Raw genomic sequence first — 27,669 nt, 5'->3', positions numbered from 1 at the left:
CAGAGGCTCCTGGAGCCCAGTGCTCTGTCTCTGCGTGTCCTTGCTCAGTCCCACTGTTAGGAGCCGTCGCGAGGGGTTTCTTGACTTTGGTTTTGGACCCATCTCTCTCTCTCTCTCTCTCTCTGGTCTTCTTTCCCACCTGCCACTGCCTCTCTATACTTCTTCATATTCCCTTCTAAAGCCAGGAGGATGTAAATCAATGGAATCGAGGAGGCTGCAACTGTACAATTTTCCCTTTATGAATGATTGTGTTTTTCCCATTCCCACCTGTCCTACCCTTGCTCTGGGGGGGTCTCCACAGGCTCTGCCCACCCGCATTTCCGGCAGTTCTCTTCACAAGGGGCTCTGTGGCAGCCACATGGGGGAGACTCCCCCCGCTCCCTCTGCTCATCCCCATCTTATTGCCCTCTGTGGCCAAGAGGTCCCTCCCTAGAAGGTTCTTCCCCCCATATCCACTTGGCCGGGTGCAGCCTACCCGCCAGGTCCACATGACCATCCTCCCGGGATCTCCCAGGGATCTGGGTCTGCCCTGAGACAGGTTCTAGGGGACCTGAGTTGTTTCTGGTCAGCAGGGCTTACACTGGTGCCTTAGACCTGAGGCTGATCAGTAGAAGACAGGCTAGACCAGAAGCTCAGCCAGGGACCCTACTGGACCACCTGCCTGCACAGACCCTTGTTAGGTGATATCTCCAGGGCTCTGGGGCCCCTCTGCCATCACTGTTCCCACCCTAGCCATGAACGACGCAGACCTCATGCTTCCTTCGCCATCACAGAATGAATGAGTCTCTCTCTGTCCTTAGCAAGGGTTTGACTTCTGCTTTATAAAAAGCCAACTACCAGAAATAATGAACCCGGGGTCCCCGGGCTGACCATATCACAGGCTTGATGAGGGGACAGGCGGCCCAGCGGGGTGCAAGGGAGGGATGCAGACAAAAAGTGGCAGAGGCGGTCCAATCCTTGGCAGTCACGGCTCAGCTGAGAGGAAGCCACGTAGCAGCACGCTGGGCCCTCATCACCGTCCTGGGGGCCCTTCATGGAAGGGGCAGGGAGGTTCTGGACACTTCTGGAGCATTGCTGGTCCAGACAGGAGGGACGCTCTTCTGAAGGACTTGTCCCTGAGGCCTGGGGCTCAGCTGTCACCCCCAGTGATGAGTGGTGGAGCCATAGGCTTACCCACAGGAAAGGTCACAGGATGGGGTCGGAGCCGTTCCAGTTCACCGATGCCCCCTTCCACCTATGCAGAGTGACAGATACAGAGTTAGAGCTGCAGGGGCCCACAGAGGAGCTGCCTCTTGTCCTCACTCACCTGAAGTTCCTGTCTCAGGGGCTTTGAGGATCTCTGGTTCCACCCTCCCTACCTCGCCTCTCCACATTCACACAGGAACCTACACGCCAGGCCCTTGTGAAACACAAATATACCTCGGACCCCAGAGAGCCATGGAGAAGACAGAAGCGACAGGTCATTTGTTCATTCATTCATTCATTCATCCCACAAGGGTCTACTGAGAACCTCATCCGTGCCTGGCACTGGAGGGCCCTCAGCTGATGCAAGTAGGTGATTCACATGCGCGGATCTGGCCACCTTCCAGGGGTACTGATGGTGACACTTTAAAGCACATGGTAAGACCGAGATATGGGAGAAGCCTGGAGTGTTGTCCCAGAGAAGGAGGGAGAGGGGTGGGGGCAGAGGGTGGGAAGCAGGTAAGGTGGCACACAGCACAGGACCTGAAAGCCTCGAAGGAATCTGGGCTTTGCTCTAAGAGCCACCGGAAGCCAGTAGAAGGCTGTGAGCAGCTCGGTAAAACACAGACTTGCATTTTTAAAAATTACTTCATGAAGCCTTAAGAAGCAGTGAGTACTGGGGTGCATGGGTGGCTCAGTCAGTTAAGCATCCAACTCTTGATTTTGACTCAGGTCATGATCTCCCGGTTCAGGGGTTTGAGCCCCACATCAGGCTCTGTGCTGATGACGCAGAGCCTGCCAGGGATTCTCCCTCTCCCCTTCTCTTTAACCCCTCCTCCGATCATGCATGCTTTCTCTCTCTCAAAATAAATAACAAACATTCAAAAAAAAAAAAAAGCAGTGAGTATAATTTTACTGTAGCCCAGGGCTGGATACAATTTAATACTAGTTCAATTCCAAAATCAGAATTATTGGAGGTGAGACCACAAAACATCCCAACACTTGATTTTAATACATGGCACCCTAGTGTTCTAAAACAGTGGATGGGATATTTCTGCAAGTTCTGGCACTGGCTGTATTACACATATACATACATCCTAAGGTTATATGAACTAAGAAGCAGGTGTTGCACACCTCAACAGCAGTCCTAGGGTGCAGACTTTGGGATCTGGGGTCTAGAAATGCTTTTCACAGTGTGGGGCTTGAGGAGAGAGCAGACATTTTCAAAACCTGAAGTCTGTCTTCCAATTGAAGTCAAAATCTTAACTGCCAACAGAGGAGGGTTAAAAAAAAAAAAAAAAAGGAAGCTTTTCTCGCTTTAATTGCACATCTGCATTGCAAAGTCCAGTATCGCTGAGATGGGAACTACAACCAGGGAGTGAACGGGTTCTCCAGAAGGAAGCCTGTTAGACTTCCCAATCGAATGCTTAGACGCACCAAGAGGTTTCGGTAGCTGTTGGCTGTAAACCCAACCTTCTCCGCCTGCATGAATAACCCAGACGCCCTCTGAATTTCTTTCTCCTCCCTTCCTCAGGCTTCCTCTCTTTGTCTTTCTTCATGTGTGTGCCTTGCTTCAATTGCCACATCAATGGCTCTGGTTTTTAGGTGGGGAGGGACGGCCCTCCCCAGGCAGTGAGATTACTTTCCTCTTGACTACGGGCAGCCTCTTGGTATCTGTAAGACTGGATTTTCCTCTGTTGAGTGTTTTGCACACTTTACACCAGCCCATTCCTCTTCAAATGGGCAAAAAGATTTGTCATGTGAAGAGAAAAAAAATCTTAGTGGTAATTCTGTGTGTCTTGTTCCCGTGGAAAGGTTTAGTGTGGGAGATATTTGCATGTTGTCTGTTTTGGAATGATTACTATCCCATTGTTCTCCTAGCTTCACCCAGCACACTGTGAGGACAGACGGAATCTGAGAATATAGTGCTCGTCACAGTCTAGACACGAGACACAGCCCTGCCTTGTGTGGCACATGCCGGTCGATGTCCCCAGAACTTCTTATCCAGTCTATACAGGAATGCCGAATTGCATCTTTTCGTTACAATGCTTGGCATAGAAGGCTGAAATGGTGGATAATGGCAGAAAACGTGCCAAGCCATGACTGTTACACAGCTTTAGCAAACCCGTCCTTCAAATCTAGCTCTGCGTGCTCTTCATTATTGTTGATAATGCCCTATGATGCTGAGAGAGCCCACCCAAAATGGGGTTGGCTGGTTTTTTCACAGCCAACCCTGTCCCTCCTGTATGAAAGGCAGGGAGGTGCCTCTCACCAGCCGAACCGTTCGATCCCTGGGATCCATCTGGTCACAAATGCTCAGAAGTGGGTCTGGATGTGCAAAAAAGTTTGCACACATTTCTAGAAGAGGTCTTTTCTCAAGACTAATTATTGGAAGACCTACCTCAGCAAGACACATTCCAAACATTACCTGTGATGACACACACAACCCTCTTGTGCTCGTCCACCGACCCTACCTCTTGCTCATCGTCGATCACGTCACGTGAATCGAAACGGTCGGTACCACTCGTTCCTTTGGCTGTGGGGGCATTCAGTGATTCTGTGGTGTCTGGGTGCTTTAGATTTTTTGAGCTGCTATGTGTCAGCACTGGGGCAGATCCAGAGGAATCTATTAGGTGGTCTGGGGTTGAGCCACTCTGATGGGACTCCATCAGCATCATAGCATCCAATCACTGCTTGAAGAAGTACTGGGACTGCATCTGGAGACTCTTCAACATGACTGGGAGAGGCCAGGCCACTCCTAGGTAGTCAGCACCCAATGCCTGTGCTGTTTGGGACTGGAGTCGATGATGCCCCAGGGTAGCCCCTATAGGTCCAGTCAGTAGCAATGATGGATGCAGCTCTCACCTGCACAACTGAGCAGGCTGCGGGGGTAAGACAGGCTGGGAAAGCTCTGTGCTGATCACAGGCTCCAAGGGACTAGGCTGACCTATTGCGCCAAGTGGGTTACGAGTACTTCAACCATCCGCAGCAACACGACTCGGGGCTTAATTGATTCTACCATGCAACTTGAGATTTTCAGTTTTCTTTCTCTGTTCATCATACGTGCAGTTTTGAAGCATGTCAGGAAAAAGCTTTTATTGTTCCATGAAGATTTATAGGTAAGCATCAGCCTCTGTAAGTTTCTTGTCAAAGCCTTGGACACTAGGGACACACCCTGAATCCAGACCCCCCCCAGGAGGTGGCAGAAACGAGGTGTGGAGGAGAGCAACGCTCCACCCACAGCCTCACTCCACAGACCCAGATTGTGAAGGTGAAACTATTGCCCAGACCACAATGGTTCCTTGCCCTAGTCGTGGCAAGAATGGGCATGGAGGTGGGGGAGTCAAAAGTATACCAGACTTCTTGTATCCCTAGAAGACCTACCCTCAGCCTGGCCCCCGCAGCCCTTCTCCACAACCCTCCCCATCCCTCCCAGTCTTCACCCCTGACTCTGATGAGCAGAGAGAGGTCCCTCCTAGGAGCTCCCAATCTGCAAATATCTCCGATCCTGGCAACATGGGGTTTGGCCTCAATGCAGGGTCACATTTGTCTGCTACTGGGCACGCCACAACAATGGTCACCGAGTCTTACAGTTCGGGGGGCGGGGGGGGGGTTATGTTTAGTTTTGAGGCTTTTCACAGAGGTTAACTAACTCACTGCAGCCCAGCCAACAGGGGCCAATAGTGGGGAGAGCATTAGAAGCACCAGAGAAAAGCAGTTCAGAATTGCTAGAAAATCAGAAATGTTTTTCAAAGGCAAGGGCTGAAGACACAGGATACTGTGTTTGTGTGGGGATGAATGGTTGCCCAGCAGGAAAGTCCACGGTCAATTACAAGGACCGTAAACAGAGCTCTGCATATGCAATTAGGGACTAGCAGAGAAAGGGGAGGGATGAAATGGAACCACAGACAGCGCAGCAGGCAGAATCCCAGCTCACTCATCCAGTGTTAATTCAGGACGTAAGAGTGAGAGTTTATAGCAGGCTTGCTGGGCCTTGGACCACTGACACTGTGGGCTAGGTGATTTTGTTGTGGGGGCTTGTCATGTGCATTCTGGGATGTTTAGCACCCTCTTCCCCAGCCGTGATACCCAAAAATGTCTCCAGACATTGCCAAATATTCCCTGGGGCATGCAATCACCTGGCGAGGACCACTGGCTTAGGGGTTGAGCTCAGTGAAGATGCTGTGGTCCCTGGAGCTCAGGGAGGCTCAGCATCACAGAGAGGGCCCACCTCATGGCCACAAATGAGGCCCTCGCCTCCCATGGGCCATCCCTATAGAAGAGCAGCAGGTACCTGCCTCCCCACCCTGATTTTCAGCATTGATGACACTAGTGTATTTCAGCAGGGGGTTCTAGGGAGGACACCTAATAAAGCCTGTAGCAGCAAGAAGAAGAGGACAGACCTGGCTTTAAAGCCTCCAGAGCTGACCAGTAGAAATATACCACGGAATTCCTCTTACTCACTGTGGATTTCCAGACAAGCATCCTGTGGGCAAGTTCCCCTTCCTGTGCCCCAGCCACTGGGAGCCAGAGCACTGTGGAATGAGCCCCATAGGCTGGCTCTCACCTGTGCGCCTTGGCCTGTGCTGTGCCCTCCACCTGCAATAACCATCCCTCATCCCCGCCCCCCATTCTTCAGGATCAGATCCAGGACTCCTCCTTCCAGAAGTGTTCTCTGACCCCAAGCAGCCTGAGCTTGGGGGTCCTTTCTCAGCACCATGTTATCGTGGGGTCTCCCCCCACCACTAGACTAGAAGACCCTCAAGGGCAGAGCTGGTATCACTCGCCTCTGTGCCCTCCAAGGCCTCTCAGTGCCAAAGCACAGGCTGCTGGGGTGCCGTTAAATGAACACACTCCTCCATGGCAGCTGCTTTTTCTGAAGCCCTGGGCGCCTGGTGGGGAAACCTTAGTCTTCGTGCACACTGCACTCTCCCTTGCCTTTGACCCAGGCAGTCACAAAGCCCTGCCCACGGACCTCGTCCTCTCTTGTCCCTCCCCCTCTGTTTCTTCCCGATTGTTCCTCCTCCCCACACCCCCCCACACACATGAGCCCCTATGGTCTCCAAAGGAAAGGGATCCTTATACCCAATCAAGAGATGGGGAAACTGAGGTCTGGAGCAGAACCAACCCTCCTGGAGGTCATACAAGGTGACAGCAGCAGAGCCAGGACTCAACTGAGGTCTCCAGAGTCCCATTATGTACTCCTCCCTTGCATCATGATGTTGAGTATTCTGTGAACCCAACCACAAGGACACAATGGGCAAGGGTGTGTGCAGGTTGCATGACAGGGAATCAGAAGGGGCAGCTGGGGCCGTGGGAGCACCCAGGGAACCCTCCTTTGATGGGTGAGAGCCACTATGAAGAGGGCACCTGAGCAAGAAGGGTGTCCGCAGAGGCGTGAAGACTGGCACAGGCCCCCAGGCAGGTGGGGACACAGCTGAGGGAGTTGGGCACTCAGCTCCAGCCCCTGGAAGGCACTGTTCCCAACTGAAATTATATTTTCAATTTCTTGTCTGAGCCTCCAAATAGAAACATCTGTGGCCCAGCCCCAGGCCCTGGTTATGAGTTCTTTCCTCTTTCCTCTGGACTATTGACAACTGTTTCATTTTCTCCCGCTCTAGCTAGGCTGGAAGCTTGAGAGGTCACTCTGTGCAACTTGTTTGGAAATGACCATAAATGAGTCTGGTTTTGCTGAGATGGTTACAGAACAGCGGGAATGGGAGCGTGGAGGACAGACCCTACATTCCTGACACGAGTGGCGGCAACGGGAGACTTCCTGAGGCCGGGATGCGAGTCACACTTGAGAGCAGAGGTGGCGCAGGACCTGGGATAGTTCGACTTAGGATCCTCTTCCCCGAAGGCAAAGCTGACAGTCTGGTCTTGTGCAATGTCACTGTGGCAACAAAGCCAGGTGGCGGGAAATCACACTGCCCGCTCTGTGACCTTCCCCAGGGCTGGGACAGCACGGGCCTAAGCTCCAGGACCTGGGTTGTCTGTGACTCGAGGTGTGACCTGGGGCACAGACCTCCACTCTGGAGACCCCCATCTGTGAAAGGAAGGCCCACATCAGGTGGTGTTCAAGGGCCTTTCTGTGGATCTTGGCAAGTTGCCAGATGGGCCAGATGTGTGGTGTCCTCGGTGCTGGCCTGGGTGAGCATCAGAGGTCCTTATGGGGCAACAGAGCTGGGTTTAAGGGTAGCCAGCACATCTCTCCCTGGATTAGGACAGGGTCGATCATGAACTTCTATTCAATGGTGAACTCTCTGAGAGCAAGAATCCAGTCTTATCTGGCTGTTTCTTCCATGGAGTCCAGCCCAGAAGTTCCATGAAGTTGAAGTGATGGGCCCACAGGTCTGGTCCCTCCTGTGGTAATGACCTGAGACGTGGCCTGACTTCAGGCCATGGCGCCACAGATACCCCCTTCCTGTCAGGGTGGGGACCTCCTGTGGGAAGCAGGGCTCATCCCCCAAGAGACAGGGCCTTTTCTCCCCAGGGTCTTCACTGACCTTGAAGGCCACTTTCCCAAGTTTCTCCCTTTGAGCTGTTTGAGAATCTGGGATGAAAACAAGACGCAAAGCCTTTGTAATCCAACCCCTCGGAACAGGATTCCAGGAGGCTAGGCCTGCTGTTTCCCATTATAGTGGTATGTTATCTGATGGGTACTTTGGTTGGGGGGTGGGGCGGGAGGAAGCCAGCATTCCCACCATTCACTCACCCACTCAGCTTCTCTGAGAATAGTACTGGGAGAAACCTCACCGCATTAACTGCCCAGGTGGACCCGCCACGGTGGGACAAGTGACAGGGGAAGCAGTAGGCACAGGATGGATGCTCACACCTGGGGGAGGGGGAGAGGGAGGGGGAGGGGGCAGCCCACAGTCAGGAAGAAAGGACCCCTGGGCCAGCGTGTTACAGCAGGCCAGATAGAGGGTCAGCATTTGACTTGACATCTGACTCACAAGGCAGCCAGGAAGGGCAACGGAGGGATAGGTGCTACCCTCACCGGGCACCAGAAGTTCTCAAAGTGTAGTCCGGGGCAAGCAGTGCCAGCAATTCCTGGGAACTCCCCAGATATGCACATTCCCAGGCCCTACCTAGATCTCCTGAACCAGAACCCCTGGGGGTAGGACCCGCTGATCACACCCTCCAGGGATGCCTGCTAAAGCCTGAGGATCACACCCTAGAGCAAATCTTCCCAATGGGTGAACCAGAGATGGGTACGGGTGTGTCAGAGCATTGATCCACACATCCATCAAGGGGCTGGGTAGGGTCTGGGCCAACCAGAGTCCCCAGGCCAGTGCTGTGTGCTATACAATGTGTGCTACACAAATGTGATTTTTTGACCTGAGACAAGGACTAGGAAACACGGCTAGATGCCTTGCCCAACCCCCATGCCCTGACAGTGAACAGGGACAGAAAAGGGAAGGGCAGGGACTCAGCCTGGACCTTACACCCCAGGCCAAGGGCTCACTCCTGGCTGCAGGCAGTGTTCCCAGTTTCCTCATCATTTCACCGTTTCGTTCCATGGCGCACCACTAGAGCTGGGGTGGGTGGGGTCCTGGGAGAAGGGGACAGCTGACGGAAGGGGAAGAGGCACTCTGGGCCTGCGCTCACACTCAGATGGCTCTGGCCTGAGCTCCCTGATGGACCAGAGCTCCGAGTTATTGTTGAGCACTGGACAACTAGGGCTGAGCCCAGAAAAGTCCAACCGCTGGGCCCATGGGAGGTACTGGGTGAGTCCTGCAGTGGAACCATTCTTGGGGGAAGAGGAGTTTTTCTAGATGGGGTAACTGGAGAGGTCCCGGTGATGCTCCCCAAGCCCGGACCCCAGGAAGGATAGAGAGACAGATGGAGGTCCTCAGGGCGGGGGAGGTGGGCGGAGCCTGTGCCTAGGGTGTGGTCCACAGCCCTGCTTGGCAGGCTCACCTGCAGGAAGGATGCCCCGTGGCCTCCCACCCGGTCCTGCAGAGGGTGCCAAGGCCAGTGTCACCTCCTTTTTCCACTGCCGCTCTTCTCTCATCACCTGGAATGAGTGGCCCTTTGTACATGAAAGGAAAGCGACCTGCATGGGCCTTTAATCCTCCCGACGAAAGAAAAGCCAGCACATGACCCCACAAGAATGCTTTGTGCCTGGCTTGGTGGGCAGGCAGGTGGACGGATGAACAGACAGACGAATGGATGGGGCGTCATGAGGGTTCCCAACATCTCCCGCATCCCCTCTCTGGGGTCTCCACTGGGAATGGGGCTCCAGTCAAGGCTCACTTGCGGGCAGGTGGGCAGCACCCCTAGGCTGCAGGCGAGCCCCCTGGATCTCAGGCGGTCAGAGCCACGGGGCCTCAGTATCGTCCACATCATCCTCCATCCCAACCCAATCATTTCATAGTCAGGGACATGAGGTTCTGCCTGAGGTCACACCGGTCATACCGGGCTGCTAAGGCAATAATAATAATAGTAAGAGCTGTTTACGGAAAACCTGGTAAAGTGCTAGGTGTTCTTCACAACAAGCCTGCGTTTGGCTCGCCCGTTTTCCCTGTCTTACAGCTGACAGCGTGAGGCACAGACGGGAAGACCAACAGCTCATGGCCGGAAAGCAGAAAGACCAGGGTTCGAACTCCAGAACCCAACACTCACCACTTGCAAGTTCTACCTCTTCCCCGGAAAGCACTGGAATCCAGGCCTCCTCTTCCCCTCCCTGTCCCCCCCACCCCCGCCCACTGCTCCCCGAAGGCCTCCAAGTCATTGCCCGAAGGCTTTGTGGAGGGCCTGCCTGAGGCTGGGGGTGGCCCTCCAGAGTGCCGTTCCCAGTCCTGGGGCCTGGCCAGTGGGCTCATGAGTGAAGTGAGCCCCAACTCACCCCGAGTCTGAGCTGGACTGGAGGAGTGAAGGACCCCCACCCTGTGTCTGAGACTATAGGGCCCCTGGCCCGGGGTTCAGAGCGCCCAACCCGCACCAATAGAATGACTGGGGCTGCTCCTCTCTAATGCCGAGGGTGCTGCTGCTACAGGAAGCCATCTGTGAGCTACACCCTAGGGGCCACTGAGGAGTTGGGCCCTCTCGCCGTCCTACCCGGCGCCTTCCTATCCCCGCCCCTCCCCCTACCCGTCCTTCCTCTTGGTTGGACCTAACAGCACTTGCCACATGTGGTGGCTACCTCAAGAAGCACCTACTCACACCATCACCCCTGCCACGGAGGCATCCTCAGAAGCTGTCTGGAGACGGGTCACCTCACAGGTCACACACGTCTCCACGTGGGCCACAGAGCCCACAAGACGCTCCATACAAACAAGCCCCAGGCACTGTGTCCTTCCATTCTGCAGGGGCCCCGCCTCACCGCACATTCCTGGCTGGGAAGACCCAGAAACCCACCCTCCTTCCCACAGGTCCAACCACCCCCAACCACCACACCTCCCAGCCACTCAGGTGAGGTTCCACAGCCAGAGACAGACCGGACTCACCTGGTTCTGATGCAGAGCTCGAGGGGCGGGACAAGGTCATTGTCTCTGTCCTCAGGGATGGTCTGGGTGGTGTCTGGGGGGCAGGAGAGAGAGGCGCCCGCTCATCAGCCCAGGACCCAAGCTCGGCCTACGGTCGGCACCAACAACCCAACTCTCCGGCACCTGCCCCACTTCTCATCTCTATGGGACCCACCCTTGTTCTCACCCATCAGTTCTCTTCTGAACCACAGCACTCTTCTCATGGCCTCCCACCTCCAGTCTTCACCCCCACCCTTCTGCCCGCTTCAGCTACCAGAAAGTCTTTCTCAAAACACATCTGATCTCATCACTCTCCTGCTCCAAAACCTTCCATGGCTCCTCGTTGCCTGGAGAATAGAACCCAAACTTGTCGGCATGGTATTCCAGGTCCTGTACTACGTGGTCTCAACTCCACCTTAGACCCCCCCAGTGCCATCAGTGTCTCAAGGCCCAGCTCTGGCCCCTCCTGTAGGAGGACCCACCAACACACAATCTCTGATCCCCCAGTCCAGACCCGGGTCTGCATGGTTCTCTGCCCCAGGGATGTGCAAAGCCCAAGGGTGCAGGCCAGCGGGGGGCAGCGCACCGACGGTCAGCCGGATCTGCTCCTGCTGGTTGGCCAGGCCGTCGTAGTAGTACAGGTCGAAGAGCCTCTCAGCCCTCCAGTTCCTCAGGAGCTCCGGATGCAGGCTGAAGAGGACGCTGAAGTGGCTCTCACTGCACACCACCCAGATGGGGAACCTCGGAGTCTTCAGGAAGCAGCCCACCTGAAAGAGGAGGAAGGAGCGGACAGAGATGTCTGCACCAGCACCAGGGAAAGGGCCTGAGCATCATCCATCCAACCCCGGGGTTGGGCTGGCCTCAGAGAGACCCTGCTGGGGATCACGGCCTGCGTGCCACGCTGGGGGGCCCAGGCACCACTCCCAGACACCAGCTGGTCTCCCAGAGCCAACCCCAGCACTCTCTGGGCCTTTGCCTCACACACAGTCCTACGAGATACCCTGGCCGGAAACCCAGGCACCCTTGCCACTTCCTCTCCCACACCTCGCTGATTCACAGTGCGCCCATCCTGCCTCCAAAACTCCCTCACAGCCAGCCTCTCTTCCCCACACGATGGCCTCCGAAGCGGTTCTTCCACACCCCCGGCTCACAGCCGCACCAGCCTCTCACCAGCACCCCCACGCGCCAGCATGGCGAGCCTCTGTGCCTCTGCACCCACCGTCCACCACCTAGAGCACTGCTACACGGGTCATCCCCTGCCGGGTCCTGCGTCACCCACGTTACCCAAGCAGGGAGCACGAATCACCTCCTTGTAGCTCCCGGGTGGGGGGGGTTACCAGGTACTAGGTCCCAGGTACCCGCCTTCTCTCCTACAGTGTGTCACTGCCTCACAGCAATGCGCCGGCCTGCCCTGCACACTGGACTATATACCCCTAGCAGCAAGGGCAGAGGTTCGAGGTCAACATCAGCAAATGTTTGACAAATGAAGGTCCTCATGCATGAAGTGGATCTTCAACCAGGTAGGACTTTACCTTGAAGGCAGGTGGGCTTAGAGCCCCAGGGGGAAGGGAAAGAGGGCCTTTGGGCGAGGAGTAGGGAGGGGATGCCAGGAAAGATGTCCGGAGACACCCGGGGGCTAGCAGGGCATTTGGGAAAGAACACAGGGGAAAGGGAGGATGAGGGCTGGCACTTTCTGATGAGACTCCTTTGGAGAGCTCCCCACAGAGACTTCCATGGCAGAGGGGTGTTCGGGAAAGGCAGATACGATGGAACGTGCCTTACACCCTCAGTGCTGCTGCTGTTCTGCCAGCAAAGGGCAGAGAAGTGGCAAGAGCTCCCCGCAAAGTCCTGCTCAGGTGCCCGGCTGGCTCTGCCCCTCGGACCAGCCATCCCTGTGTGTGCTCTCTCCCGGTCACCTGTGACTCCCTTGAGCGGCACCTCTCCCCCACCCCGGGCCCAGGCTTATTCAGCTCTGCACACACCACGGGCCAGGCTGATTCTGGCCTAATCCCCACCAGCCCCAGGGAGATGTTTGCATGCTCAGGTATTTACAGCCACAGCCTGCGGATTAAGGAAAGAATGGGAATTATTTTTCCAGTGGGGAGAAGGGCATACTTTCTCTGGCCTGTCACAGAAGAGTGGCCGAGCGGTCTTCCTGGGGCCTCTTGGAGCCCTCCTGGGAGCTGGCTTTGGGCTGGGGTGTCTCGGACAGGGGGGCTGTGCTCACAAGGCCCTGAACCAGGTCCCTGGTGAAAGGCTTGCCCATAAACAGCCGCCTCCTCCAAAGGGTAGGAAGGCGATCTTTACAATGCACTTGTTTTCCCATTTTCCAAGCGTCCCGCCCCACCCCCACCTGGCCAGTAGGGCTCTCACCCTGGCCCCTTGTGACATTAAAATGTGACTACAGAGCTCGCTCGTTGGTGGATGCGGGGGAATTAGATGCCTTAGAGGACGTGGCCGGACGTGCCTAAACCCCACTGCAAACTTGGCTCCTGTTCCAGGCTCAAAAGAGGCTTTTCTGGCAAGGGCATCACCTCGAACAGGGAGCCTTCTTGGGGACTCACGGCTCATTCACTGCAGGAAAAAGAACCATGCAACCTGCCAGGGGGCAGGCGTCTACATAATCAGCCACCCTGAATTTTCCAGCAGAGGGACAATAGGGCAGCTTGCCATTTATTTATTCAACGGTCAAAAGATTACAGGCAAAAAAGCTGCCCAGAGACTTTATAAATGAGTTTTCTCATTCAGGAGCCCCTTCCAAGTGGGTGACATTTTCCAAAGATGAAATTCACTTCCTGTGGGTTTGGAGGTAGCTGACCAAAGGCTTGGGGTGAGGAGTGAGGCTGGGGGGCACATTTCCCTCAGTACAGTCTGAGGCTTTCTCCTGGTGGGTAGACGTAGTACAGCGAACATTCAGCACAGTTAGGAATCACTTTTAAAGGGGGATTCTTCAATCTTTTGCAAGGGCGAGGTGAGCGAATGCCCCACCCCCATCCGTGGACTGCCAGCTTAAAAGCCCTGATTCAAAAGAACCAACATCTGATTAATGGCAGGGTTGCTGTCTGTCATCTCTAAGGGTAACTGTCATTCAACCTGACACACTCTGGTCCTAGGCACCACGTTCAACAGGGGGGGTACAGTAACGAAGGAAGCGGCAACCCTCTTGTCCTTACGGGGCTCACTAGGTTAAGGGGGAAGACAGACAGTAACCAAACAATCATCCAGACACATCTGCACTGCATTTCACTGAATCTAAGATGCCATCGAAGTTGCCATTATATTTTGTTTCACTAAGAAAGAAAGCAAGCTGGCACTTGAAGTCTGACACACCATCGACTGCATTAATGCATCAAAATCTCGGAAATGTTCAAATATGCACAAAGTTTGCATCTCAAGGGGCACCTGGGTGGCTCAGTTGGTTAAGCGTCCGACTTGGGCTCAGGTGATGATCTCACAGTTGGTGGGTTCGAGCCCTGTATCGGGCTTTGTGCTGACAGCTCAGAGCCTGGAGCCTGTTTCAGATTCCGTGTCTCCCTCTCTGCCCCTCCCCTGCTCATGCATGCTCTCTCTCTCTCTCTCTAAGATAAACATTAAAAATAATTTTTAAAAAAATTTTTTAAAAGTTTCATCGCAAAAGCAATGAAATGTGACACTTTGAACCAAGAAGAGGCCTCTCCGGGAAAGAATTGAGATTCTACAGTGGAGAATGACAAGGTAGCAGGGGACTGTGAGAGCAGATCCCTATTTAGATGGAGTGGTTAGGTCAGGAAAGCCTTCCCTTAGGAAGTGACAGTTAAGTCAAAATGTGAAGGGAGGAAAAAGCAGGGGCAAGTCTCATAGGGTCTTGTAAGTTGTGGGAAGTTTGGGATTTCAGTCTGCATTAGTTTGCTCGGGCCGCCATAACAAAGTGCCACAGACTGGGTGGCTTCAACAGCAGAAAGTTATTTCCTCATGGTCCTGCAGGCCGGAGGTACCAGATCGGGGTGTCGCAGGGCTGGTTTCCTCAGAGGCCTCTCGCCTGGGCCTGCAGCGGGCCACCTCCTCCCTACGTCTTCACGTGCTCTGCCCTCGTGTGTGTCTATGTCCTAAACCCCTCTTCTTACGAGGATACTAGTCAACTGGATTAGGGGCCACCCTAATGACCTCATCTTAAGGTAATCACTTCTCAAAAGCCCTCTTTCCAAATCCAGTCACATTCTCAGGCTCTGAAGGTTAGGACTGCAATGTGCCAACTTGTGAGGGGACACAAGTCAGCCCTGAACAGTTTCAGAGGATTGGAAAACCACTGACAGGTGGAAAGCAAAAGAATGATGTCATTCAATCTGCTCTTCTAAAGATCACACTGGCTTCAGTGAAGGGACAGAACTCAGGGCGGGGGGTGGGGGGTGGTTGTGGCGGTGGGGACAGGGGCCAGAGGTGTCACTGGTGTCTAGATCAGCAATACTGGTGGCTTGGACCATGGTAGAAATGGACGGACTGGAAAAACAACTTAGGGCAGGAGCCACATGACCTTGTGATGGGTCAGCCATGCTCCAGGGGTTGAATAAGTGAGTGGATGGTACTATTTGCGGAGCTGGGGAAAATGGGAGGAGGCTGCAGCCGGCAGAGCCTTCCCCGCCAAGCTCAGTCTTTGCTCAGATCCCTTCATGAAGGCAGCAAGGCATGTGCCCTACAGGGCATGGGAGAAGCACTAAAGTTAAACTTCTGGTCCCATGCTGTCCTTTCCTGGACTGCCAGTCCCCCACTGCCACAATCACCATGAGCCAGGAGGGGCTGGCCTTCCAACTACAGCTCGACAATGCTGTGCAGCCCACATTTGTGAGCTCGAGGGCAGGGAGAATGAGGTGCAAGTCAGATAGGCACGACCAGCCCACTGGGGTCATGGAGAGCCGATGGGGGTCCAGAACACAGCCGGGCTGTGGCAAGAGGCTGGCTAGTTCAGCAGGGGGTGCTTGGCCCAGAGCTTCCTCTGCTTCCCCCCAGACATACCGGGGTGTGGGCATCTAATAAGCTCACCAATAGGCAGGACCTCCCTACCCTCCAGCCCCCACATATTCAGTAAGGGTCTTAGAACCTTCCAGCCAGAAGCTGCACTGAGAAGCTCAGGACAGGCTGAATGACAGTCAGGCCCAGTTTTGCCATCTGGGAGAGAAAGCCTTCCTTAAAGAGCTTGCAGCCTCAAGGCAGAGGAGCAAATCCCCCTTGCTGCAGGGAGATACGAGCCCCAGGCTTCAGCCAAGCATATAACAGCAGAGGGGCATCCGTGTGGATTCAAAAATCCGGATCCTTGTAGGGCCTGAATTTCTTCAATCAGCAATTTATTCCAAGGGAAAGACGACCCCCAATTGATGTTCCCATCAATTATCCTCCACAGACCGAAGGAAAATAGTTTACTTTTTGACCAACGCCCTCAACACAAGAATGAAACCAGGGCTCATGGTAAGCCTGGGGATTCCACAAGCCTGGCCAAGGTTACCTTTCTCAGCCCATGGAATTTCGGGCTAAATGCTTTCAGAGCCCACCCAGGGATGCTCAGGGGCCCTGGTGCTTCTCATGGGCCACGTGGCCACATTCCTGGGCTCCCTCCTGACACCAGCAAATCAGGGAGGGAGCCCTATCATTCTTTTCTCCCTAAGTCTTTGGAAGCCACCGGTTGGCTTCCTGTCCGTGGGAGAAGGGGTGTCACCCAGAGAGGGAATCTGGATGTGCAACCATGCCACATGGCCCATTAGCAATGGGACAGGATACCTGACCCTGTGGTCATGCAAGAAGAGCACCACGAAATCAACCAGAGAACAATGTCTTCTCTGAAGACACGAAAACTGATGTTCAGACAAGGTCCAGCGGTAGGCTAGACAGGAACCCAGGGCCCGGTGGCCCTGCCCACTCTATAGACATACGGTCACCCTACCCTGCCCAGCTTTGCCTCGGGCTCAGCCCTTTCCAGGACTCTGGCTGCAGGGAGAGGGGAGGGGAAGGGACTAGTACACTAGCAAATACATGGGTGGCCTGTTAGGGGTTGAATTGTGCCCTCCACAAAAACATGTTGAGATCCTAGCCCCCAGTACTTCAGAGTGTGACCTTATTTGGAAATAGGGTTGTTGTAGATGTAACCAATTAAGCGGAGGTTAGTGGAGTAGAGTGGGCCCTTAGCCCAACATGACCGACATCCTTCCTTCTAAGAAAAGGAGGAGGCCCACGGGGAGAAGATGGCCACATGACGACAGGCAGAGATTGGCATGATGAATCCACAAGCCAAAGAATGCCAAAAGTTGTCAGAAAACGGCAAAAGCCAGAAGAGAGGAGGATGGATTCTCTCAGTAGCTTTCAGCAGGGACACGGCCCTGCCAACGCCTTGATTTTGGACTTCTTCAGGGAGAACTTCTGCTCCCGGACAATCTCTACTGTTTTAAGCACGCACTTTGTGGTGCTTTGTTGTGGCAGCCCTGGGAAACTACGACATGGCCGAAGAGCTCAAATCCCCTGTCCCTGGAAAAGACCCCATCCCAACACCTGCCCCCCCCAACACCTACACACACGTGTGCGTGTGCATGACAACTGCACCCACTCTGGCCCACGATCACACTATAAATCCCCAGGAGTCCCTTTGAAACAACCTTTCCCAGAAGATGGTATCGGCTGGCTTTGGGGGTGAATTACGTGCCTATACTCGATAGCGGTGAAGCTATACTGCTTTCTAAACCCGCTGTGATTGTGCCTGGACCAGCTCTGGGACCTGGAGTGGAACTTCTTCCCCCCCACCCCCGCCGTTTTCCTTCTCACCCGTCCCAGGGAGCCGGGCCCTTCTGTCTCCAGAGACCTGAGCCGCCGGTACCTGGCACACGTTGTAGTGCTCAAACAGAGATAGGAATCCGATGTCGCTGCGTGCAGCAATGCCTTTCAGCAGTGTGATGTTCCCGTTCCCAGAATCTAGCTCAACCACATCGTTGAAAACATTGGACACCGCTTTCCCGGTCAGGAGCAGATTGACAAGTTCCTGCAGATTAAAGAAAGAGGGAGGGTTTGTCCAGGGGAGGTCGAGAACAAGAGAAAAGGGGTGGAAGAGGAAGGCAAGCAAGGAGGGAGAGAGACCGAAATTACAGGGGGCTGGGACTGAGTTCCTACGAGCCCTCGGGAAAGCTGCCAGCGGCCCCAGCCGAGGGATTCTAGGAGCGCATTGATCTTTACTCCGTAGGCTTTCATTGAGTGCCAGCTGTGCACAGGACCCTGTCCTCAGCTCTGGGTGGCAGCAGGGGAGTGGGGGTGTCCTGTCAGAGGGAAAGAATGGCTCATGACCTCAGGTGTCCGGTCTAAGCAGGGATCAGGTGTGTCCCTGCACGGCTGAAGCACAATGTAGGATGTGACCGGGGCTATAAAAACGTATGCATGGCACACTCCAGGGCCAGGCACACATGGGACCACATGGCTGAGTCACAGCCACTTTGTGGAGAAGCCACATTTGGGTGGGGTCGTGAAGGATGGCATTTTTTTTCCTAAACTTCTTTTATTTTGAAGTAACTTTAGATTCAGAAGGATTTGTAAAAATAGCACAGAGAGTTCCTGTGCACCCTTCACCCAGCTTCCCCCAATGATAACATCTTACACGACCAGAGCCCGTTATCAGCAGCAGGAAGTGGAAAATGGTGTGCGGCACCAGTAACTCGGCTCCAGGCCTGATCTGGAGCTCACCAGTGACGGTGGGGTCTTCGAGAAGGGAGGGAGAGTGGAGGGCGGCAGAAGCAGAGAGGTGGAGGCGAGGAGCCCCAGTCTGGGTTCTGGCTCTGTCTCCGCCATCATCGCCAGGGTGGCATCACATGTTCAGCAGCCATGCGACTTGTGCCGCACAGCCAACAGGTCGACATTCCCGCTGACCCCAGAACCGGGAAACGGGGACGTGTGGAGCCCTGTTCCTCCAGCAGTCTCCTTCAGCCAGTGTCCCCTGCATCAAGGTGGCAGGAAGCGCTCTTCCTTAAGCAAGGCAGCGAGGGGTCCAACCCCCTGTGAGGAATGGGGACACTGGGGCTCGTAGACGGGAAAGCATTTACCCAGGCCCCACGGCTAGTTAGTGACAGCACTGGACTTCTGTCCACATTTTCCAGCTCCCTGCCTGGTGTCCTTCCCTCGCCCCTCACTTGTTACCCTCAGGGTACCAGCTGGCTGCTAAAGATCCCAGAAGGGCGGCCGCTGAGTGTCTGCTGCACCCCTGGAGAAAGAGCTGAGTGAGCCCAGCCTCAGCACCTGGGCAGGCTGTACCCTCTGCGTCACCCACCCTATCTGCTCTGGAGTGCCTATAAGGCCAGCAGGCGGCCATCGCCCCCATGCTACTTGGGAACGGCCAGAATAGCCCTTTCCCAGCATAAACTTTGGAGGTGAGAGTTCACAGGAGTGTTTTCCCCTGAATTGTAAAAGCCACGCTCCCGTTAGTAAATCCCTCCGTCAACACCAAGACCCCTGCCCTGGTGGCAGTAAAAGACGTCCCCTCTGATGGCCAGAGAGCGAACCCCATTGGAGGCAGACAGCAAAGGGGCCCCATTGTGTCCTTGCAGAGGAAACGAGAAAAAATTTGGAGGAAATGTCTGCTCTGAGATACTGTACCTCAGGGGCAGTGGCCGCTAGGAAAGGCACGGCCTTTTTCAGATGGGTTCGAGTATTCCCATCTGGTTTTCAAGGAGAAGTAAAAGGCCCCTGCACCCCATCTGTGTCCAACCTTCCTCAGAGCAGAAGGCCCTCTTGAAATGAGGGAAAAGGGGCAACACACGGCTCCCTGCCCCAAGTCTCAAAATCATGCAGTGGCAAAGCTCAGTGGTCATGTAGCCCCTTGCTACTCAAAGTATGGTCCGTGGACCAGCAGCATCACCTGCTCTGGGAAGCCTGTTAGAAATTCAGAACCTCAGACCCCGGGCTGGACCCATCGAATCTGAGCCCGCTCTTCAACAAGCCTCCCGGGGCGGGGCTCATATACACATCAGAGTTTAAGAAGCACTGGTCTAATCCAAACTCCTTATACTACAAATGAGGAAACTGAGGCTCGGGGAGGGGAAGAAAATCAGCCCAGCTCATTTGTGTGTGAAACCGTGAACACAGCTCAGAACTAGCCAGAGATTCTGGTCTGGCATCCTCTGCGCTCTGCTTGAGTGCCCACCCTTGGTCACATCTCTCTTTCCCTGCTGAGGGGGAAGCTCCCACAGAGAAGGCAGGCACCCAGAGGGGGCACTGGGCCATCCCGGACGGCCACTTACCCTGAGGCCTTTCTCTAGGAAGGTGGGCATCAGTCAACCCCATAGTCCCTCGGGTTGCCAGCACAAACTGCAGCTCTGGAGCTGGCCCCTGCACAGTACCCAGGTGTTTGCAGAGATGGCACAAGTGAGCCAGGACCGTCGGGACAAGGTCCTCGTTTGGGCCTGAGCAATTCTGCCCAGCCTGTCTGTGCTACACATGCTGTTCCCGTGTGCATCGAGGAGCAGATATAACGATGGCCCGGGGGCCACTCTGGGAGGCCTGGCCATGCCGAGAAAGGCACAGACGGAAGCCAGGAATAACATCTAGCTCCCAGTCCTGATGCTCACTGAAAGGATCACGAACAGATCTCTTCTCTGGTATCACCGCACATCTGGGAGGATCGATGATAAGCAACTGTGCTAAGGGACCCCCTGCTCCATCAGGCCCCCCGAGGGCCCCTTTGTGAGGCTGCAGAGGGGAGGGTTATTGCCAGGACGATGTCCCGTGCAAACATAAAGGGTGCCATGGCCCTCATCTCCCCAGCTGGCCCAGAGCCCCCGATGTGCCCCCGGGGCTCTGGCTGGGGCTCTGGGCTATGCAGCGCCTGGCTGTGTCCTCAGCCCCTCTTGCACCCCCTGCAGTGCCAAGCACACAGGTCTGGTGCAGCAAGCTCTCCAGAAGTGGAAGCTGAACTGAGTGGCCTTTCTAGGTCTCCATGACAGTGAAGCCCAAAAGAGGCTGGCACATGAGAGCCGCTTGGGGGAGGGGGGAGGTGGGGGGAGGAGGGGAGCTGGCACGGGCAAAGAAAGAAGGGAGGAGGAAGGAAAAGAAGCACCAGCTGCCCGGCGCCCCACTGCACCCCCTACCTGGGTGCAGTATCCATGTGCTCCAATCAGGTGGCTGGTGGGGACGTCGAAGTCCTGGCGAACCCTGGAAAACACAGAAGGGATGGTATTAGGATGCCTCTGCCTGACGCTCCTGGGCAAGCCTCACCGGGTGAGCTCCGGGTCTGGGGGGAAGCCAGGACTCCTCAGTTCACACTCACTCTGCTCTGGGCAGCGGCCTCCACGCTGGCTTCACCAGGGCCACTGCCGACACGGAGAACGGCGACAGAGGAGTGACACGGCAGAAAGGCCCCTGCAATTGGAATCCAGCGTCCTGCTTTCACATCCCAACTGTTGCTTACTAACAGTGGGGGCAGGGACATCCCGGTCCATCTCTGGACATCTGTCTGCGAGTCTGTTCAGTGGCAGCAACAGTCTCTAATGCCTGCTTGAGTCCTGAGACAGTAACTGCCACCGCCTGGGCACAGACCCTGTACCCCATACTACCATTATTCCTCCAACCCCAAGAGCAAACCAAGGCTTTGAGAATACTGACTTGCCCGGGGCACTTGGCCTTGGGCTATGGAGCTGGTGGAGGACCCAGAAGCCAGTCTTGGAGGCCTGTGCTCCCCTGACCCCAGGTTACCACAGTGGCTCTACCCTCAGAAGGGGGCCCCTAAAAGGCAGGAGGTGAAAAGCCCCTTTGCCGAAACACATCCCTCGAAGAAGAAACTGACTTCTAGGGCTGTATGGAGCTGGAAACCAGGTGTCATTGTCAGCAGTGACTCTGTCATACGCGGGGCCCGCACCAGGAGGCAACCCCACCCCTCCATGAATCTCAAAGCTCTCCTACCATCTAGAAAGCCCACCACTAGGACACAATTCCTTTCACCTACCCCCACCTAAATCCTCCAGAAGACTGTCATTGTCCACCAGAACCGCGGATGAGCAAAGAGGAAAGGAGCCGTCATCTATGGAACGTGTCCGGGGATGCTAATTTCAGCCTCGTCCCCGGTGAAGCAAGGATGACTGTATTTTACAGGCATGGAAAGTCCCAGCACGGCATCGCTGGGGGTGACACGAGGCTGCTGCACAGGCCCCGGGGCTTGCTGCCAGCCCAGCACCGTGCCCGCGGCCCGGCCTGCCTCCTCCGGCCCCACCCCAAAGAGACCACAGACAGACCGCCCAGAGGAAAGGGCTCAGCAATCGCGATGTTTGTTTTCCCTTTTAGTGCAAGAGAAGAGAAACCTGGTCTCAATTTTATGCTTTAAATCTAAGATCTGCCGAAAGTCCACAAACCTAAACCACTCTGGCCCCTGTATCTTTCCCAAACGAGTCTAGAAACTCAAGCTCCATGACCTTTGTAGGAGAAAACACTTTCTTGTGGTTTTTAATAACCGTGGCCAAATGGGAGGCTCACCCACCAGAGACAGCCCAGCAGGCCCGGGAAGGAGCAGGCTGGGGCGCCAAATGGCCGCGGGCAGCGCTCGACTGGCGCTAGCTCAGGCAGAAGAATTGATGGAAACGCTCTCTGCAGCATATACGGGCATCTTCTGAAGAGAAGAAAATAACCTCAAAGGAGCCCTGGGTGGACCGATAAGCATCGCTGGCCCCAAGCCAGCCTGAAGCTTTCAGAAGCGGTCTGATCTTCATAATCTCACAGCCTCGTGCTCACCCAGCGGGTCTGAGAGCCTGCGTCAGCTGAGCACAGGGGTACAGGCGGAAAGGACAATGGGAGGAAATGGTAATTGCATCCTTAGGTGCAAACACGATGGGAAATTCAGGAGTGAGCACGGAGCTTGAAAGGGAGGAACGTCTGCATTTCACATTAGGGCATTCAGGAGACGCCAGGGAGCAGCTTAGGGCTTAAGAGATTTACAACTTTGGCAAATCTAGATGCCCAGACCTCCCTCTAGGGGAAATCCCTGGAGAGCTGCGTGTCAGGAGTCCTTGAGCAAAGGAAAAAAACGGCTTCTGCTCTGCCCAGAGACAGGGCAATTCAAAGGGCAGGGCCATCACCAGGCCCGAGTTCCAGCCCTGGCCTGCGGTGTGGTGGCAAACCTCTCCTCTCCAGCCTCAGTATCCCCTTCTGTGACATAAGGGACTTGCATGCACCAGATGAATGGTGTCATGGGCTGAACTGTGCCCCGCACCCCCCCCAAAACTGTGCCCCGCACCCCCCCCCATTCATATGTTGAAGCCCTGACCCCAGTACCTGAGAATGTGGCTGTATTTGGAGACAGGGCCTTTAAAGGAGTGATTTAAGTTCACTGAGCCCATTAGCGTAGGCCCTGACCCAAACTGACTGGTGTCCTTTCAAGAAGAGGAAACTTGGACACACAGAGGGACACGAGGGATGCATCTTGGCAGGGAAAACACCATGTGAGGACACAGAAGGTGGCAGCCACCTACAGGCCCAGGCGAGAGGCCTCAGAGGAAACCATCCCTGCTCACGCTTTGATCTTGAACTTCCAGATTCCAGCGCTGTGAGTTCCTACTCTTTAAGCCACCCAGGCTGTGGCATTTTGTTACAGCAGCTCTAGCAAACTAACACAAGTGGCCCCCAACATCTGTTTAGACTCAGAGCTCTCTCTTCCAGTGACATCTTCTAGGCAGAAGCCAAATGCATGAGCTACTCCGAAAGCATCCCATCCTTCTCCTTCTCCTAGCCTCTGGGGCCCCTCTGGGGTACCCCCAGGTGTCCAAGGCACGCAGTGTCCTGGGAGCAGGGGCTGAATCAAAGGAGGGGCTGCCTGAGCTCTGAGGCTCCCACACTTTCTGGGCTTCTGAGCCACGAGCAACGATGAGCCCTTCCGTGGGATTGATAACCATTCTAGTCTAATAGGCAGGCTGTCCCTTCCACAGGCTACCTGAGGACTGGACAAACGCTGGGCCCTGAAGTAATCCTGCACAGCCTGGGGACACAGGTGCCAGGAGCGGGGAGAAGCCAGGGCTTGATGCAGTCTGCCCCCTGAGGCTGTTGCGCGCTGGGGACCCCTTCAGGGAGGAGCCTACCTGGGTTCTGGATCCCAAGAAGCACCGTGTAGGAGAAGCCTGAATGGACTTGCCCAGGGCAGGGAACCTTAGGAGGAGGGGCTCAGCCCCAGCTGCCCCACCACTGACCTCTTCAGCGTTCTGGGAGCAGAGGGCAAGACCCTGGACCCACGGTCCGAGTGACGGCCCCCCTCAGAGGTATCCGGAGGAAGGGGAAGAGAGAGCTCTTCCTGGGATGCCAGCAAGGACCACTTCGCCCAGCTGTGCCCCCATTGAGAGGTCCCAGAGACAACGCACTGTACCCAGAAACAGAACGAAGAGGACACCAGGGCTGGCAGGGCCCTCCGGGCTCAGCACTGTGCAGATGGAAAAATAGATGCCTAGCGAAAGAACACAAGTGGACCAGAGCTAGTGACAGAGGCCAGCCCAGATTCAGCCCCCAAAGCTGGGCTGGGGCTCTGCTGCCTCCTCCCAGTCATTCCTTGTCACACATCTCAAAGGGACAGAGGTTCTGCCACTGAGCAGCTTACAATGCTTGAGCCTTGAACCTGCAGAATCTGTCATCTCCCTCAAAGACACCATCCTCTCTGAAGCCTCATGAGGCCAGAAGAGCAAAGGCCCCCATCTCCATCTTTCTAAGGGGGAAACTAGAGAACCAGAGAGGAGAAGGGACTTGCGGTCATGTGGTCACACAGGCAGTCAGCAGGCCAGGACTGTGTCCCCAGTGCCAATGTCACACAGTGTCCCCTGTGGCCTGGAACACGGGATGGTCAGCCTGGCGGGCCAGCTCCAGGCAGATCCGGGAGCCTTCAAGCCCCACTCCTGGTCCCACCCTCCCTGACTGGGGCATGGCTTGTCCCTTCACCCTACAACCTCCCCAACATGCATCTGAACATGTGAACCTGAGGATCTTGTACAGAAGTTTCCGAATAAGCAGAAATATGTCTAAGGGGCCTAGAGACACGGTTCCAGTCTATAGTCAAAGCCACTCACCTAAAATCAATGTCTGCGAGGTGGAGTCGTGGCCAGCTCGGCCTCAGACTGGCTGAGTGACCTCAGGCAAGTCCCTGCCTCTCTCTCAACCTGTGTCTTCACTTATAAAACCAGAGGACTGGAACAAGGGGTCTCTAGGGACCTTCTGGGATGTGAAATTGTCTGGTTCATGACTCTGATGTTTAAAACATCAAGCCTAAAATGGGTGGTAATTAACTCAGGAGGGTCGGGCCAGACACCTCCCCTCCACCTGACCCCAAGGTGGCGCCAGGCCCCGGGGCCACCACCACACCCCACTCCGCCCCCTCCCTTGAGAATTCTGTTGACTTTTGAGGACAAATCAGTAGGGAGAAGGGCACCTGTGGAGCAACTAAGAGAACCTGGGCTCTGAGGTCAGGGGGCCCTGGATTCAAATCCAGTCACTGCCACTTCTTGGCTGTCCCCTCTCCGACGCTGGTTCCCCCAGCAGGAGGGGTGGGACGGTGCCTCCCTCTACCACAGATTGCTGTGAGAACTGAAGGACATGAACTATATAAAGCATCTGGCATTTGGTAAATGTCACTTCCTTTTTCCTACGATAACAACAATAATAACAACTAAAAACACAATGACCGAGAGGTCACGATTCCAGTAACCTCAACTACTCGTGTCGCGGCCAAGAACCCAGAATACATGGAGGCTTGCGAGCAGTCGAAATTTAGCTACGAATATCTAACAAGGATTTGGGTAGAGTGGATGTTGACTATTTTCCCAGGAAGGCCTGCAGGGAGTGGGCGATGAGGCAGGACACCTGGCTGTCAGGTGCACTGTGTGACCTTCAGCAAATGGCTTTCTGTGTCATCCCCTGCCGGGGACAACAATACGCACATCAAAGAGTTGTTTCCATAAGGGTCAAGGCCATAAAAGGGCCTTGCACACTGCAGAGAGCCCCACAGGTTGGAGGGGGTGGCTGTTATTTCCCCTCTCCAGGCAGGGCCCTGCAGAGGAAGGGCCAAGGTGCACGGGTGGAGAGAAAGGAGCCGGAAGGAAGGGAAAGCAGAGGTGTCCAGGCCCTTCCCAAGCTGCCTTCCGCCTCACCACCCACTAGACCTCTCCCCACGTGCTGGCACCGTCCTTTCCAACCAGACCTTATGCAATTGTTCTCTGCAAACCCCACCACTGGCCTTTGCCTGCTTTGTTCTCATTGCCTGCCAAAACCCTTCCCACATATCCCTCAGAGCCCTGCTAAATGTCACCTCCTCCATAAAGATAGCTCCCTCGTCCCAGGACAGATGTGCCCCATCTCTCCTCAGCTGGCCCTTTCCTAAGAGCACTCGCCAATGCTTTTCCTGCGCCTGGTTTGTCCCTCCTGGCAGAAGGACTTTGAGGGCCAGGGTTATGTTGTGTCCATCTGCCTCCCCCCGCCACCTGGCACCCAGGCTCTAACTCTGCAGATGCACAGCAAATGGGCCCTAAATTATGTGAGCCTGGCCCACACCCGTCCCAGGAGAAGCTCTAAGGAAGGCCCTGACGGAATAGGCTCCAGAAGCTGAATCCCAGGAGATGTGCAGAGGCAGGCGGAAGGAAGCTTCCCACCCAGGCAGCCAAGGTTGGCCTGGAACAGAAGATTCTTCCAAAAAGTTAATTGCTTCTCCCTCCTCCTGAGGCCCATGCTCTTTATCTGGACACCCAAGCCCTTTGAGGAACATGGAGGGATAGCTCTTAGGTGAATGGGTAGGAGTGCTAGATGCACAGAATGTCAGGACATTCTCTCAGCTCTGCCACTAAGTCCAGTGGGGTCTGGGCTTAGTCGCCCTCCTCTGCCATGGGAGACTTAGTGCCCATGGGCAGACCTCCAGCCCTCAGCCACACCCCACTGGCACTCACCAGCCGTGACTTGCCGCCCTAGCAGCCTGGAACCAGGCTTGCTTTGCCCAGACTATGCCGGCTGAAATTAAATGGAGAATGAAGCTGTTGGACCGCTTCTGGTTTGGTATGGGCCTACTTGGGGGTCTCGGTTCCCACTTCGCCTTCTAGGTCGGCAGACACACTGGGTCAGTGCCTGTCACTCCTCCCCCAGTCCAGATGGGGATGCGGGCACAGGGTCTTAGCCTGGAAGCCAGGACACTCAAGGATGGTGTCAGCTTGCCACCAACCTGCCCTAAAATCTTAGATCCTTGGTTCCCACATCTGTAAAATGGGATAATGGCCTCAGGCCTCTGGGTCTACCCCCTTGGGTTACTGCAAGCCCCAAAAGCCCAAGGTGACAATGAGGACCTCTCTCTCCTCCACCTCCAGCGAGGCTGGGTCTCCAGCCCCTGCCTTCCATGTGGCGAGAGGGCTTCACAGGGCCCCCAGAGGGAGCCAGTGAGATCTACAGGACACGGCTCTGGTCCACTATGGAGGGGACACAGGAGCAGGTGGCCAGAGAGAGGAAGGAGGGTCAGTGTAAGGAAGTGGGGTCTGAGTGGAGGGTCTCCTATTTCCAACGACAAAGGTACCCACAGCCCTTTGGGTCTATCTGCCGCGCATCACCTTGGCCTCTTCAGACACATGTGCTAAAAGAGCTCACTAGCATGACCTCTGCCCTAATCTGAATCAAGGTTAAGCTGACTTGGAGTTCGATGAGGAAGTCCCTCTCCTCCTGTTCCCTAGCTTATATGCAAAAGATGTTGGCATGTCGGGGAGGCAGGGCCCTTAGCCACCATGTTGGGTCTCTCATGCTGCATGTGGGAGACCCAGGTGAGGGAGGCCAAGGGCTTTGTTCAAGGTGCACAGAGCAGTTGCTATCTGTGTGAGGTCGGGGCGCCTGGTCTGGGTGGTTCTGTGTGCAGTACATTATTCTGGGCTGGAGGAGTCCAGGCGGGTGCAGCGGGAGGGTGGAGGAAGAACCTGAGGGGTATCCCATCTACCCCCTCCCATCACAATAGCACATCTGGGACCACCAAGCCTGGGATTCTCAACAAGAATGGCCCACTGCTCAAATCCTTATGCCACAAGCCCACCCA

At 55.2% G+C, this 27,669-nt stretch overlaps 1 protein-coding gene across 1 annotated transcript in view; it reads right to left on the bottom strand.

Moving 5' to 3' along the window:
- Positions 1 to 801: 801 nt before the first annotated feature.
- MINDY4 (MINDY lysine 48 deubiquitinase 4) overlaps positions 802 to 27,669 on the bottom strand; it is a 111,073-nt gene continuing 84,205 nt past the window's right edge. Inside the window, exons 14-18 of the mRNA XM_043589195.1 lie at positions 20,738 to 20,801; positions 17,488 to 17,649; positions 11,239 to 11,419; positions 10,635 to 10,707; positions 802 to 1,234 (exon numbers count right to left, since the gene is read on the bottom strand). Coding sequence (XP_043445130.1) covers positions 1,186 to 1,234; positions 10,635 to 10,707; positions 11,239 to 11,419; positions 17,488 to 17,649; positions 20,738 to 20,801 — 529 coding nt within the window. The 3' untranslated portion in view covers positions 802 to 1,185. The remainder of the gene's footprint in view (positions 1,235 to 10,634; positions 10,708 to 11,238; positions 11,420 to 17,487; positions 17,650 to 20,737; positions 20,802 to 27,669) is intronic.

Source organism: Prionailurus bengalensis, chromosome A2 (assembly GCF_016509475.1).
Source record: "Prionailurus bengalensis isolate Pbe53 chromosome A2, Fcat_Pben_1.1_paternal_pri, whole genome shotgun sequence".
Lineage (NCBI taxonomy): Eukaryota > Metazoa > Chordata > Mammalia > Carnivora > Felidae > Prionailurus > Prionailurus bengalensis.
Note: the sequence above shows the minus strand (reverse complement) of the source record. Positions and strands in the feature narration are given on the sequence as shown.